General features: G+C 45.6%; 1 protein-coding gene across 2 annotated transcripts; it reads left to right on the top strand.

The window, feature by feature from the left end:
* Positions 1-8,383: 8,383 nt before the first annotated feature.
* LOC148002252 (paired immunoglobulin-like type 2 receptor beta) lies at positions 8,384-14,474 on the top strand. 2 transcript variants are annotated; one of them, XM_087579705.1, is made up of 5 exons: positions 8,384-8,454; positions 8,752-9,135; positions 11,297-11,486; positions 13,600-13,630; positions 14,172-14,474. In XM_087579705.1, exons 1-4 carry the CDS (start codon positions 8,406-8,408, stop codon positions 13,610-13,612), a joined length of 636 nt encoding a protein of 211 aa, XP_087435831.1. In that variant the 5' UTR covers positions 8,384-8,405; the 3' UTR covers positions 13,613-13,630; positions 14,172-14,474. The 2 variants fall into 2 exon arrangements, with proteins under 2 accessions (XP_087435831.1, XP_087435832.1); XM_087579706.1 differs by having other exon boundaries at positions 8,723-9,135.
* The last annotated feature ends 2,211 nt before the right edge of the window (positions 14,475-16,685 follow it).

Here is a 16,685-nt window from a genome sequence, read left to right as displayed (position 1 = left end):
GGCCAGCAACTTCCTTATTGATCTGGCTTCTGCTTTTCCCATATTGCAGAAGATCCGCTCTTGTGGTTACTGACAACATAACAGGGCTCTTGGGCCTGCATTTTTGGCTGGGAGACATGTCCTAGTCCTTGGTATGGTTGGCTCTCTTCTCTTCCACCTTGACTGTCTGCCTTATCTACTCTACTCCATTTCCTAAGTGGCTTGTTAATCACTCTGCCCCTTTCCTCTATATTTCCTCTATTCCTTCCCTCTCCATCTCAATCTCTTCTGTATTATGTCTCCCACCATGATGGTTACTGTGTCTCTCTAATAATCTCACATAATGAAGTGGTCAGTCTCTTAACCACTTCAGACATAATGAAGAAGGCGGTGATGAGAAAACACTTTCAGTCCCCCTAGCACAATCACCTCCCCTTACCATTCTCCTCCTTCCCTCTCCCTGCACCCCAGCTGTGCTTTGGCATTTTTGTGTCTTTTAGGTGCCCCTCACAGTGCCCCGGCAGAACCAAGTCCTGGTTGACTCTCTTTTGACTTGGCCTGCTCCCTGTGGTCGAGTCTCCAACTTCCCTGGGCAAGAGGACAATGACTCTAAATCTAGTCAAATTTTTAAAGAAGCCTTTCTACCAGCATCCCATTCCTCTCTCTATCCACCAACATAACAGTCACTCATAACAGGATAGCAAGGATCACAGAAGCCCTGGCACAAGTCACATGACAGTCACATGGCTGATTGACTGGATGTTAGTCACATTGAGTTATTATAGTCTTCCTTTCCTCACAAAGACTTCCATCGGCTGGCTCAGTGCAGCCTCTGAGGAGGCTCTTTCCACAAAGCTCCTCAGTGACTCCCTCTAGTTATTTTTACTTTCTTTGGAAAGTCATTCCAGAACTTTCTTTGGAATTAGAGCAAAGAAGGCTCAGAGCAGTCATGTGTCACTCAAGACATAAGGCCTTGGACATGTCTGATAGTGGACACAGCTAGCCTGTGACTTGGGTGAAGACATGAGAGGTGGGAGCAGAGGCTGTGGGGCCTCAGTGCTTGTTCTATGTAGGTTCATCCTACCCTTCCCCAGGACACAGTGACATCAGCTCCCCGAAGGGCAGGAAGACATGATTGTATCAGAGGAAGTGACATTATTATCTCTGAGTAGCATGTGCAGAGGCATCATCCCATTTCCTTACTTTCCTGGCATAGGCTGCCTTGTCCACGTTTCCCTGAAGCTGGCTATGTAGGCTGCCCTCTCTCATGCCTGATTCTCTGTCCTACTTGTGTTCCTGTGCTCCTCAGATACATTGTCCTGAGCCAGAAACAATCTCTCATGGCCTCCCTGCCAGCTGCACATATCCATAGTACCCTTGAGACACTGAGGCACAGAACCTTTGGGATGAGTTGGCCATACATGAAAGGTCTAGGGCTACGGTCCTTGTCACAAAGAATTGTGTGTGTGTGTGTGTGTGTGTGTGTGTGTGTGTGTGTGTGTTTAAGTTTTATCTCAAGTAGCCCAAGCTGGTACTTGAACTTTTTATCTAGCTGAAGGTGACCATGAAGGACTACAGATCCTCCTACCTAGACTTCCCATGAACAGGGACTACAGGTGAGCACCATCATGCCCCTTTATCTCCTGTTGGACATAAAATGTTTGCTTCTGTGCATGCCAGGCCAGCTCTACCACATGAACCACATTCTTAGCTGCTGTGAGGTCTGTGAGGATGCCCTCCTGGTCCTGAGTCCTCACCTCTAGATTTCATCTGCCTTTCCTTTACTCTCTGGGGCCTCTGGGCAAACATGATTGCTGACTCATGCAAAAAGGGGGTGGACATGACGAGGCTCTCATATGCCATGTGCTAAGCCGCAGTATTTTTACACAACAGGCCCTGGTGAGTTCTACAGGATCCCAGCTGCCCCTTGTGCACTGCTCCACTGCTGTCACCTGCTGGCTCCTTAATCCTGAGTCATGGGTCTGTCCTAGTTTCATGTTTTGGACTCAATTGAATTTCTATGTGAACCCTGCTATGGGAAGAGACAAATGAATCTCTCTGAGTTTGAAGCCAATCTGGTCTATACATCCAGTTTCAGGGCAGCAACACTACATAGTAAAAATTTGTCTAAAAAAAACCAACAACAACAACAACAAAAAACAACAACAACAAAAAAACAAAAACAAAAACAAAAAAAACCAAAACCCTAAACCAAACTAAACAAAAAACAAGAAAACCAAAACCAAAACCAACCAAAACCCAAGAAAACCAAACCAAACCAAACCAAACCAAACCAAACCAAACCAAAACAACAACAACAACAACAACAACAACAAAATCCCACATATCAAAATGTCAAGAAACCAAGCACAGAAACCGAAGGTTGATAGTTAAATAAGGAGGTGTCCTTAATCATAATGTCCGAGGGTGTCCTCTGGACTCTATATACCTGAACACACACGTACTTATATATGCATGCACCTGAGTGTGCACACACACACACACACATATGCACTCACACACTCATAGAAACACACACTCACATGTTCTCTCTCCCTCTCTCTCTCCCTCTCCCTCTCTCTCTCTCTGTTTCTCTCTCTCTCACACACACAGAGAGACAGAGACAGAGATCATTCAAGGCACCTTTGACAGCTGATCAGTTTCCACAACTTTCCCCAGTCTTCATCCTGAGCAAACATGGCCTCCTTCAGACCAGCCTCAGTGACTTTTAAGAGTCCACTTTCTGACAAGTCCATAGTATTCAGACTCTCTTATTTTGTGCCCAAATTGATTATCCCATGACAGTGATGAGAGAGAACAGGCTCAAGGCTTCCTATTTCTTCCTGACCACTCCCATTGGAGAAACATCTCTCAGATAACACATACTGCAGGCTCTGTGGGCCCTGACCCAACAGATAACCTCAGATGAAAAGTAGGATGGTGTCCTACTTTTCTCCTCTCCATTTGTGTCACACCCCCTACCTACACACTTCTTGATTTCTCTTCCCTAGTGACAACACACAGACCTCAAGGAAACTCAAAGTATCCTACTCAGACTGTGGGCTGAGTAGAGTGGAGAAGCTAGAGAGGGTGGAGGAAGGATGATGGCTGGAGGTCCAGAAAGGAAGCTCAGGCTGCAGCTGCAGCTTCACAATAGCACAGCTGCCTGCTGCCATCTGACCTTGTGTTTCTCCCTAGGATGACGTCATCATCTTCCTCTTCCTCATCTGCCGCCCAGCCTCAGCATGAGCACCCCCTGTCACTCTTTCCAAGGGAGTCACCAGGAAGTGGGTCTACACTGTGTCCTAAAGGCCCAGTGAGTGGGATTGGGGGACTAGCCCAGTCTCCTCCGGTAAGACGTCTGCCAACTTCTGCCGATAGCCAAGGACAGAGGCATTTATTAATGAATCATTGAGTTTGTGGTCACAGAAACAGAGAAACTTTCACTTCTCGCTGTGTTAGTGCTAGGTATGTAGCTTAAAAGCAAAACAACAATAAGCAACCCCCCAAAGAAACTGAAAACTACTAATAAACCAAGCATGGTAAGTGGAACACTTCATCCCATTTTGGAAGATGCAGCAGCCGTCCCATCTCTGAATTTGAGGCCTGCCTTGGTGGACAAAGCAAGGTCCAGCACAGTCAGATCTATAAAGTGGAAAGACCCCTTTCTCAAAAACAAAAAGAAAACAAGAGCAAACAAATAACATACTCTAAAGTATTATAGTCACAATTTTTATGTAAATCTGGAGAGAAAACTGGTATCATCTTCAAGTTCTCCATCCTCAACAGAAAGGGAACCAACAGATGACCTTTCTCCATGACCTCTCTGTGTTGTTTGAAGTTTGGGTTGGCTTTGGTGTTGGTTTCAAGACAAAGTCTCCTGTAACTAAGGGGGCCTCAAACTCAAGAGGTCCTAAGTATAGCTTCAGTTTCAGTGGTTCTCAAGTTTCATAATGCTGGGTTCTCATAAGCGTCATAATTTCCTCATGTTGGGGTGACTCCACCCATAAAAGTGTTTCTTTGCTATTTCATGACTGTGGCTTTGTGACGGTTATGATCTTAATATAAACACCTGCTATGCAGGATATCTGTTATGCAACCCTTGTGAAAACTTCTTTCTACTCTCAAAGAGGTGAGGACTCGCAGGTTGAGAACCAGTGCTCCAACTGATTTATCACCTTGAGGAATCCCTATTGTTTTTAAAGACGTGATCTTTCTTTGGCCTGAAACTCATCAATAGGCTAGACTACACGGACCGCCAATTGATGACTCTATTTCCTGTCTCTTTCTTGGACTGGGTTGCGATTGCAAATTTCTGGCACATCCCTGGGTTGTAACGTGTAGTCTCGGGATCAAACTCAGGTCCTCCTACCCATGTCCCGTGCTTTTCTGACTGAATCCTCTCTATGGCTCCCTTGCATGTCTGTCATAATAAACTTCCCCACATTCCCTCAGTGCCCCTTGAGATCACAGGTGCTCACCCTGCTGGGGATTAGGCTTTACTCTGCTAGTTTGTAGGAATAGATACTGTGTCAGTTTGTCAGCCATGCTGGTTCTCAGTCCTGCCTCTCAGCTGATCTCTGTGTTCAGACAACAGGAGGGGACCAGGGCAGCAAACAGCTCTGCTTCAGCCAGGCAGGGACAGAACTAAGACTCACCAGGACCTGAGGGTAGTGGTCAGTTGATCTGTACAACACAGCAAGTCAGAGCAATGCCTACTAGTGTACTGACTCATTTCCCTTCCTTCTCCCTTCCCTTCCTTCCCCCTGCTCTAACCTCTTGACACATCTCTGCTTTCTCTGTTCTCTCCACACCACGTGTCCCCTTTGCCTCCATGGAATCTGAATCTTCAACTCTCCCTCTTGATGCAGGCTACTACCGTCCTGCAGATTCAGTCTCAGGGTCTGAAGCTCAGTCAGACTTCTGCTGTCTGTCAGGCTGCTGCTCTTCCACCTCTCAGCGCTTCTACTTATAGTAGTGGAGGGCAGAGCCTGTCTGAAACAGTGGGATGCACATTTAAATGTTTATTTGTAAACTTCCGTTACAGGCCAGCATCTATGCATCTGTGTTCTTATCCTGTAGTCTTCTAGTTCCCACGGCTTTAAATCTGCTCTGACCTCAGTCCATGCTTGGCTCTTGTGCTGTGTGTTCAGTGGTGTACATTGTCCTACAGCTTGCTGTAACTGCTGATGTCCTTGAACTCCTGATCCTCCTCCCTTCCCTTCCCTAGTGCTGGGATTATGGTGTCCCCCAACTTGTACCCATTACTCTTTCTTAAAATACTTACGAGTTTTAGGAGACAAAACATTTAATTTTATAAAAATGCAATTGGAATTCAAAACTGAACTGCATTATATTTTTAGTGTTTTTGTGTTGTAAGGAGATAATGTATAGAATTTTCCATTCTGCAAATATACTTGTGCTTTTAGTATTTCCCTAATGTTTTAAAAACTTTACTATGGACAGTTTGTTTCCACATGTGCATATTTGCGTATGTACACACATGTGGATGATAGAGGAAAACCTTGGGCATTGCCCTTTGGGAGGTGTCCTCTCTAGATTGTAAGACAGGTCAGTCATTGGTCTCACCCACTATGTAAGGCTGGCAGCTCATTGAGCCCCAGCGATCCTAGTGTCTTTGACTGTCCAATCATCTGACAACTCTTTATATGGCTCCTGGGATGATGCCCATATCCCTGTTTATGGGACAAACATTTCAACTGAGCCAAAAGTTCAGATGGTGCTTTGTAATTTTGCTCAGGAGTGTTAGGTTTCTAGTGTCCAACTTTTTTTGCTTCTTATAGTTTTAATATTTCCCTCCACATTTCTGACTGTTTGTGATTCTATTACACACCATGCTTTTAATTTCCATTTTAGTTTCACTCAATATGCCCAACTCAAGAGGTGTCCCTTTTTATAGCTATCACTGCCTGTAACATGTTGTCTGACTGTGCTGGTCTACCCTCAGATCTTCTTTAACAGCCACAGCTCTTTCCAGATGAGCAGTCAGCCCCTGAGGCTCCTGGTGCCTCCTTGAATTCCTTAGGAGCAGGCTCTGTGTTCATCTGCATTTGTTCCTCTAATTTCCAGGTGGTCAGGAAGGACAACAGGTCCCAGGGATACAATTCTTGAGGAGCTCTGGCACATTTCCCTCTTTCTGTTCTCTTTACTGTTCCCTGCCCTTCTCCATCTCCCACAGCTGAGAACACTCCCAGTGGGGAAGCTCATGTGAGGCTTGTCCTGGACCACTTACCTTTGCTTCCACCACAGGAAGATCATCTAAAGGACATGATGACCACAATTTTGGCCATGACCTTCCCAAGCATGTATCCCAGGTTCAGCAGTGAAGGATTTCTCTGGCCTACTCTGTCCTCCAGGCCAATTGTCTTGAGTGCATAGGGGATGATGGAGGGGTTCCTCATGGTGGTGCTGAATGCTGGGGAGAGTTGAGAAGTGAGCGGACCCTCGATGGATGAGGGAGTGATGGGTGAGTGTCACATCCTGTCTCCTCTGTGGGATGTGGGATGGGGAACATCTCTTAGAAGTTCACACAGGGAAGGAAACAGATGCTTAAGGCTGTGACTATTAGAAAGTAAGCTACAATGCACAGTCCATAACTGTCCTGGCTGTGTGTCCACAGATTTTCAATGGGTCACAGAAAAGAAAGCCAGTGATTTTTTTTGTACATAATTGTATGTAGCATACAGATATGATCAGTTCATAGTGAGTTTGCTGCTTGGGCTTTGGAACCAGATTTGATCTCTAGTGTTCATATAAAGAGGCCAGCAAGACCTTTAATCTTAGCAAAAGAGACAGAGGCAGGCAGCGCTCTGTGAGTGGACAGTTAGCCTGGTCTACGTGTCTAGTTCCACACCAAACAGAGCTGAGCGATCTGTAATCCTAGGACTGAAGAAGTGCAGACAGCCTTGTCTGTATAGCTCACTGGCCAGACAATCTAGCCTCCACGGGAAACTTGGAGTCAGTGAGAGAGCCTGATGCAAAAAATGAGGAGGATGAGACCTTAGACTCTCCTCTAGCTTCAACATGCATAAACCAATACATGCACCCAAAGACAGACACACAGAAACTCACACACATAGACACACATACAGGTATATTTTATGCTTTTACTTTACAAAATGATAATAGTTGTGCTCACCTTTATTTGAGATAAAGTTTTTTTTTTTTAAATAATTAGACAGAAAGGGTGAAATATAGGTTGATGTCATTATGTAGGTGAAGGCAGGTATAGGATAGAATGAGTCCTGCAATTAGATAAAAAGGAAAGCTGGGTAGGAGAAAAGTTTTAGAGGAGGAGAAGACTGGAGCGGGAGGGAGGGCAGCCCAGGGAACATGGAGGCGGAGGTTGAGATTTTTCCACATTTACCAGTTGTTATGACTATTCTTTTTTTTTTTTGGTTCTTTTTTTCGGAGCTGGGGATCGAACCCAGGGCCTTGCGCTTCCTAGGCAAGCGCTCTACCACTGAGCTAAATCCCCAACCCATTATGACTATTCTTAAGGGATGGATGTGTACAGGATTTTATGTGTCTAGATGAGCAAATTATATCTTATTTAGGTGGACATTTATATCTTATCAATTGGATCAGAGGTTATTGTGTTGTGTGTTCTTTCTTGTGGTGATTTAATTGAGTTCAAGAGATTGTGTGGTGACTGGACACACTGGGCTACCATGGAATCGGGATGTGTACGTCCGGCACCGTGTCAACCTGTCTTGGGAACTAGATGGCTGGAGAGATTGTTGCTAGGCAAAGAGATTAGCCATCGGCAGTGTGAAATGGGATGGAACATAGTGTGTGAGAAGCTTTGTTGACTGAAATGAAAATATCCAACAGATGCCATGTGGCCCTATGGCGCTGGCACTAATGTGGTATAAAAGAAACTATTTAAAAAATTTTTTTTACTGCAACAGTGGGGGACACAATACAAAAGAGATTGAGGAGGGGGAGGGAAGGAAGAAATATAGAGGAAAGGGGCAGAGAGATTACAAGTCACTTAGGAAATGGAATAGTGTAGATAAGGTAGACAGTCAAGGTGGAAGAGAGGAGAAACAGCTAGGCCAAGGGCTAGGATATGTCTCCCAACCAAAAGTGGGGGCTGGGTCCAAGAACACTGCCATGTTGTCAGTAACCACAAGGGTGGATCTTTTGCAACATCGGAAAAGAAGCAGCCAGATCAGTAAAGGAAGTTGCTGTCCAAAAGGAGGTAGAGATGGTCGTGCCCAACTCAGTCTTCCCCTTGAGAATGTCTGAGCATGTATTTTTACTTACCCTGATTCTCTCTGGACTGCTGAGTGCCCCAGTGTCCCTAGTCAGGGCATCCTCGACTTCCTGACGGCCCTGCTGAACAGAATCCTGCCTCACTTCCTGAACAGAATCCTGCCTCACTTCCTGAACAGAATCTGGCTATGGCTCGAATCCTCATTCTTTTGCTGTCGGCGGCATGTCTGCACACTGGTGAGTGGTGGGGACCTCATTAGCAGGGACTGAACCAGAGGAGGGGACAGAGTGGCTGGGAAAAGTGGGTGTCTTGTGTAGAGTGTCTGGTAGAGGAGCCAGCCAGGCCTCTCTTTCCTAAGAGAGCTCAGCACTCAGAGTGAGCACAACCCAACCCTTCCCTCTTTTTGCTGTCCCTGCAGCCATAGGGACAGTCCTGCCTTGTGTCCCACCCCTCCCTTCAGATGAAGGCTCAGGATGCTCAGGGTTGTCCTTTAAATCCCTGCAGTGGCTTCAGACTCTCCCTGTCCTTCCCAGGCAACTCAGCAGGATACACAAGAGTAAATGACTTTGGTTTCAACCAACCAGCTAACATCTCTGGAGTCCAGGGCAGCTCCATCGAGATCCCCTTCTCCTTCTACTTCCCCTGGGAGTTGGCCACGGATCCGCAGATGAGCATAGCCTGGAAATGGAAGCACTTCCATGGGGAATTCATCTACAACTCCACCCAGCGTTTCATTCATGAGCATTTTAAGGGCCGGGTTATTGTGAATTGGACACAGGGTCAGACATCTGGTGTCCTCAGAATCCTGAACTTGAAGAAGAATGACCAGACCACATACTTCGGCCGAGTTTTTCTGCAAACAACAGAAGGCATGAAGGTTTTGCAGTCAGTCCCTGGCACCAATCTCATCACTCATGGTGAGTCACCATGACTCAGGCTTTGACACCTGTGGCTTCCTTGTTCCCTAGATATCACATCAGGGTCCACAAGTCTGAGCTTCTTTTCATATTCCTTTCCCTCGGTCCCGTCCAAACATCTGCCACCAGCATCTTTCCTTGCAGTTGGGAGAAGTCTTTGCTGCTCCTATGTCTGTCATCCTCTGCTCAGACAGAATCAGACAGGACTCTAGGCTTCAGTACCCCATAGTTCACACCCTTATTTTCCCAAAACTAACTACAGTCCTGCCCTCTTTCACCTGTGACCTCAAGGTGAATATAAATCTCCAGGATGGAGCCGACTCTCTTGTTTCTATGGCAGGGCTCTAGTTGGTACCTCTGTGCAGCATCCTCACATAGCTCCAATGTCAGCACAGAACATAGAGTAGGGGCCATTGGATGTTCTGGTGTTCTCAGGTCTAACTGTAACTGGCACATGTCACCATAGTCCCTCATTTCACCTCATAGTTTCCCAGGACACACCTATCTTCTCTCCCCAGTCTATTCAGTCATTAGAACATGATTAAGAAAGTGTTTCCATTTCCAAGATGTGGCTGCTCTGTCTTCTGATCCCTCCAGCCCCTCTGGTGCTGAAGGAACTGGAGTCCCCTGATTGAGAGCCCTGAGCCCATTGTAGTGACTTGTGTTCCTGCATAGGGACCAAGAGAGTCTGGGTCCTGTGTGTTGCTGCATTGTTTCCTTCAACCTTTCTCTGTTGCTCCCCACAACCCCACTTTCTTAAATGTGAGTACTTCTTTATTTCCTGTTTCCTTCCTATCTTGTTTATTTATTTTATATCAGTTTCTCAGCTTGTAGCCCTGGCTTTTCCAATACTCAGTATATAGACCCATCTGGTCTCGAACTCACACCGATCTGCCTTGCCTCTGCCTCCTGAGTGTGGACAGTAGAGCATGTGCCACCACATGCAGAGGTGCCTCCTGACTGTCCTAAGCCAAACTATGAGAGGACGTGTACAGCACAGTTATCTGTGCAGGCTACAGCTATCATGTTGACCTGTACTAGAGTTGCTGCCTGGAGGTAGACAGATAGGAACCATTTTATGTATGTGTCTAGTTTAGTCATTCTCTAATTTCCTAAAGCTGCAAATCTTTTATACCGTTCTTCATGTTCTGGATACCCACACGCCTAAAAGTATATCATTGGTACTTCTAACTTTAATTATCCTATTTTTATGAATCACAATGAAATACGTGAAATGAGTGATACCTGATATGTAATCCATGATGGATAATGATGCCCAGGTCAAAAACCCCTGGGATAGAATTGGCAAATAGGTAAATATCTCAGTTATGTGTTTCAAGCAAAGGAATGTATTGTATCCTGGAGAGAGCTGCACACAAAAAGCTAAAATTGCGTTTTTTCTTTTACACATTTTGGCGTATTCAGTGTGTATGAACATGTGCGTCTGTAAAGGCAGATGTGTGTGTGTGTGTGTATGTGTGTGTGTGTGTGTGTGTGTGTGTGTGTGTGTGTACATATGTTTATGTATGTAGTTGCTTGAAGAGACCCTAAGGTCACATCCACCTTACTTTGGGGGACAAGCTCTCTCACTGGCTTTAATTAAATTTTTCATGGAGGCTAGGTTGGCAGGCCAGTGAGCCACAGGGACACGTCTGTCTCCACTTCTTCAGCACTAGGATTACAGCTCCCTTGGCTCTGTTTGACATGGAACTAGACACATAGACCAGGTTACCTGTCCACTCACAGGGCTCTGCCTGCCTCTGTCTCTTGGGCTAGGATCAAGGGTCATGCACACTTCACCAGGTTCTTGGTATTGATATTGGGGACCAAATTCAGGTTCTTGGGTCCAAGCAGCAAACTCATTATGAACTTACCATATGTGTATGTTACATACATTTAAGCAAAAAAAAAATCGCTGTATTTTTTCTAACTTAATTATCTGTGAGCCAATGAAAATTAGTGAACACGCAGCCAGGACAGTTAGGGACTGTGTTTTGAGCTTACTCTTCTGGAGCCTCAGCCTTAAGCATGTGTTCCCGTCCTTGTGTGAACTTCTAACAGCTGTTCTGCATCCCACATCCAACCGAGGAGACAAGGTGTGACACTCACCCATTCCTCACCTCATTCCGGGAAGATTTTCTCACTTCTCATCTCTCCACAGCTCTCAATACTACCATGGGGAGCCCCTCTATCATCCCCTCTGCAGTCCCCACAGCTGGCCTGGAGGACAAAAGGGACCAGAGGAATCCTTCACTGCTGAACCTGGGAGCTATGGTTGGGATGGTCTTGGCCAAAGTTGTGGTCATCATCCCCCTGTATGGATGGATGATCTTCCTGTGGTGGAAGCAAAGGTAAGTGGTCCAGGAGAGGCCTCACCCAAGCTTCCCCGCTGGGAGTGTTCTAAGCTGTGGGAGATGGAGAAGGGCAGAGAACAGTAAAGAGATCAGAAGGAGGGAAATGTGCCTGAACTCCTCAAGAACTGCATGGAGCCTGCTGTCCTTCCTGGCCACCTGGAAATCAGAGGAGCAAATGCAGATGAACACAGTGCCTGCTCCTGTGGAATTCAAGCAGGCACACAGGAACCTCAGGGGTGACTGTTCGTCTGCTGTAGAAGAAATGAGGGTAGACCAGCTTTTGCAGACAACCTGTTACAGGAAGTGATATGTATGAGTAGAGACACCTCTTTGAGTTGGGCATGTGTAGCTAAAATGGAAATGAATAGACACAGAAAGAGAAAGAAATGTGTATGGAGAACTTAACACTACAACAAGCAAAAGAGTTGGACACCAGAAGACTAACCCTCCTCAGCGAAATCATGAAACACCCATTGAAGTGTCTCAGTTGAAGTGATTTTTCCACAAACAGTCACACGAGCATCATCCCAGGAGCCATATAAAGAATTGTCAGGGGTTGGGGATTTAGCTCAGTGGTAGAGCGCTTGCCTAGGAAGCGCAATGCCCTGGGTTAGGTCCCCAGCTCCGAAAAAAAAACCAAAAAAAAAAAAAAAAAAAGAATTGTCAGCCTGGTCTCCAACCTCATAGGTAGCAATGAATAGCCTAGTAAGAGCACCAGTGGAAGGGGAAGCCCTCGGTCCTGCCAAGACTGAGCACCTAGTGAACGTGATTGTTGGGGGGAGAGTGGTAATGGGGGGGGTGGATGGGGAGGGGAAGCCCATATCGAAGGGGAGGGGGAGGGGCTAGGGGGATGTTGGTCCGGAAACTGGGAAGGGGAATAATAATTGAAATGTAAATAAGAAATACTCAAGTTGTTAAAAAAAAGTTGTCAGATGCTAGGACAGCCTGATACACTAGGATCCTTGCGGCTCCCTGTTCTGCCCAACTTACCTACAGGGTGAGAACAATGACTGACCTGTCTCACAATCCAGAGAGGACAGACAGCTCCTAAAGGAAAATGCCCATGGTTGTCCTCCAGCAGCACATGAGTGTTCACATTTGCAAATATTCACATGTGGTTATGCTCTGTTCAAAGTAAATTTTACAAAAAGATTAAAGAAGTACTCTAAATTCAAGTATATTGGCAGAACGGAAAATTTTATACATTATGTCCCTGCAAAACACACATACATACACAACACACAAACACACACACACACACACATACACTTGAAAATACAATGTTCTTTTGCAAAATCCCATTACATTTTTGTATAAATAAATTATTTGTCTTCAAATATTCATGGGTACTCTTAGAAATAAAAATGGAGACACAGAGGAGGACAAAAAATTCCAGCCATTGAGAAATCCAGAGAGGGGAATCAGGGGTTCAAGTCTATCTACAGTTACATAGCAAGCTGTAGGCCACTGGTCTCCAAATGTCTTGTACACTCAACACAAGACCTACATGTGAACTGAGGTCAGAGTTGATTTAAAACTGTTGGGACTACAGGATATGGATAGAGATGCATAGATGGTGGAGTGTAATGGGAGTTTACAAATGAACATTTAAATGTGCATCCCACTGTTTCAGACAGGCTCTGCGCCCTGTTACTGTAAGTAGAAGAACTGAGAGGTGGAAGAGCAGCAGCCTGAATGACTGCAGAAGTCTGACTGGAATTAAATCCCTGAGTCTGAAACTGCAGGATGCAGCAACCTACACTGAGAGGGACAGCTAGAAAGCAAGGTTTCAGGGAGGCAAGAGGGAGACACAGTGAGTGCAGAGCAGAGAAGGCAGAGATGTGTCAAGAAAGTAGAGTAGGGAAAAGGACTGAAAGGGAGACAGGATATGGGTGAGTTCACTAGTAGTCATCTGACATGCTGTGTTGTACAGAAATTAGGCAGACTCCTGGTGTCAGGTCCTGTTGATTCTCAGACCTTTGCCTGCCTGGATGCAGCAGACATGTGTGATGCTCTCATCCACTCCTGTTGTCTGCACACAGAGAACAGCTGAGAGGCAGGAATGAGAACCAGTGTGGCTGACCCACTGACATAGTTTCTTCTCCTACAGGCCAGCAGAGTAAAGCCTCAAGCCTAGTAAGGTGAGTGCCTGTCACCTCAAGGGACAGAAGAGGAGCTGATGGGGAGTTCATTATGAGAGGCATGGAAGAGAGCCAGAGTGATGATTCAGTCAGAAACGCATGGCACAGGGGTAGGACCTGAGTTTGATGGATCAGGAGCTTGTGCCCAGGGATGTGGCAGGAATTTGCAATCCCAGCCCTGGTCAAGCAAGAGACGGGCAGAGACATATTGGCAGAACACCTAATGTAGAACAACTCGTGAGGTTCAGGCCTGTGAAAGATTGTGTCTTTAAAAACGAGGGGGATTACTCAAGGTGATGAATCATGGACATAATATTTTCCAAATTGATGTTACCTGAAATATTTTAAATTACACATTAAGGAAGAAACATAGTATATGCCAGGGAGATAGCTCAGTCGGAAATGGAGTCTGCTGCCTAGCCCAGTGACCTGGGAATGATTTCTGGGGACCCAAATGGAACATAGAGAACACTGTCATCTGTGCCTCATGGTTGGCCTCCAGATTATGGTGACAAATAATCTTTTATTCCTTAAACAACAGGCTCCCCAGTGCTAGGATCTCTCACCTGGGAGGCAAGTATACATCAAAGTAGGTGTTGGTGATCACACACCCTGCATCCCACAGCCTTCCATGTCTTCTCGCTGGGAGTCAGAGCTAATGGCTGCAGGATTCTCCTGTGAAAATCATTCTTGGATAACCCCCACTTCTGCCATGGGGGCTCAGATACCCTTTCCTTGGAACCAAGGTCCTCCTGTGTGTCTCTGGGCCTGAGAGCCTGGCTGTGCTGTTCTCTCTCTGCTCATGGAGTTATTGACACTGTTAATAAATATCTTACTCCCACAATCCATCTCAGTGTGTCTGCTGAGCCCCCATCCTTTTCCCTTCCTGACACTTCTTAGAGAGTGTAGACTATGTCTAGGGTGTAGGTCACTGGAATAGATGTAAGGGCCACGGTCTTCATTGAAACCCATAGCCTGAGAATCAGATTTCTCCTCTTCCTACTCTCTGGATGCTGACATCTCATCCAGAGCCCACCCCTCCCCACATGCTTCACATCAAGTGTCAGAGCATGGCTTGCTTGGGTCCCATGTTGAGCTTTCTTTACTCACAAGCCCAACTGTATGCCCTCACTTTCTCATTTCCTTCCATGTTGACATTCTGCACTCTCGATTCTCTCCTAAAATGGGAAATTTTTCCTAAGTCCAGTCTGTCCTAATATTTGATAGTCAGCAGGTCACCTTATAATAAAAATTTGTGGGTACACAGGAAACCATCCACAGTGATCCAGAAGGAATGAAACCATGCTTCTTATGACAGAAGAATTTCACAGCCACGCTCTAAAGAGATTTACCAGCCATAGTGAGCCATAAATGAAGTGGTATGGAAATAGCTCCAGTTCTCCAATCACAAGCCTCCAATGAATATCATCCATGGGCCGTTTCTTGGTCATTTGGAAGCCGTTTGGTCATGATGAGGTCACCAAAACTCATGTGGCCAAAGTGAAGTGTCCTGGAACAGCTGTGAGATGTCTACTGTGGTTGTGACTGCATCCTAGCCCCTGAGACTGAACTCTGCAACTCTAAGGGGCATGGTGATATTGGGCATTCCTGAAGGCTGCCAAGATGCTGGTCTGTCCAGTCATCTCAAGGAGTCTCATGCACCTGTAAGAAAGGGCCCTAATCCACTTGTTCAAATGGTCATGTGACGTCTCAGGTCCTTTTCTATTGCATAAGAGGGAAAATCCAGAGATAAGCCCAGAGCAAAGACTTACAGAGTCAACATTCTCATCTCTACATATGTGCTTAACTCAGGTTGTATACATTTAGGCAGACTGTGTCTCTGATCTGCCAAAAGGGAACATTATGTTCCAACTAGAGAGTAGATATTGGCTTCTGCCCTGGTGATGCGTATTTGGAATTTATGTTCCCTAGACCAAACTGATCAGTAAGAAAAAGGACTAAAAGAAATTGGGGATCATACCATTCCTGTCATCCCAACAATTGACAGGTAGTGATGGGAATATTACCAATTGTAACATTGATTCTCAACCTGTGTGTCACCACCGCTTTGAAGCTCGGAGAACATTTTCACAGGAGTCACATTTCAGATATCCTGAATATCAGATGTTTATATTATGATCATAACTGTAGCAAAATTGCAGTTCTGAAATACCAATGAAACAATTCTATGATTGGAGTCACCCCAACATGAGGAAATGTCAGAGCATTAGGAAGCTTGTGAACCACAGAATTAGAGGCTATTCTTGGTACTTCTTGAGTTTAGGCTAGCCTGGGTTACATGAGACGCTGTCTTTAAATCAACAGCAAAGCTTAACAAAACTGAAACCAGTAAAGTGTGTCATGAGAAAAGACCCTCACTTAGCTCCCTTTTCCCTGGGGATGGAGAACTTGAATATGATACTTAGCTTCTCTCCAGATTTAAATAAAATATAATGTGACTAACAGTACTTCAGTTTTTGTATGTTCTTTTGGTTTTCTTCTGTTTTGGAGGAGGGGGTTTCTCTATTACATACATCTCACTGTCCTGGAACTTGCTTCGTACACAATAAAATCTGGCCTTAAAGTCAGAAAAATCTCCTGCTGCTGCATCGTACTAAATTTCCCGACATATTAGGGTATTAACACTTTCCTGTTTTTTGTTCATTTATTTCTTTTGATTTTGGTTTGTTTTAAGCTAAATATAATAACCCCGAGGAGGGGGCTGTGAGTTTCTCTGTTTCTGTGACCACAAACTTGATGACATACCTATAAATGTCTCTATCCTTGGCTATCAGCAGATGTTGGGGCAGACTGAACTGTTTCCATAGTCCCACTCACTGGACCTTTAGACCACAGTATAGAGTCTCTTCCTGGGGACTCCCCTGGGCAGGGGTGCAGGCAGGAGCTCATCTGAGGCTGAGGACCAGGTCTACACCACCAGCTGCCATCCTTCCCCCACTCTCTCTAGCTTCTCCACTCTGTCCCGGCACCAGCCTGGGGGATTACTTTGTGATCACACTCTGGATCTTTGTGTTGTCACTTGGGAAGAGAGATC

The sequence above is a fragment of the Rattus norvegicus genome, chromosome 12 (genome assembly GCF_021556685.1).
Source record: "Rattus norvegicus strain SHRSP/BbbUtx chromosome 12, alternate assembly SHRSP_T2T, whole genome shotgun sequence".
Lineage (NCBI taxonomy): Eukaryota > Metazoa > Chordata > Mammalia > Rodentia > Muridae > Rattus > Rattus norvegicus.
The sequence above is the reverse complement of the archived record's forward strand: the minus strand, read 5'-3'. Positions and strand labels throughout refer to the sequence as shown.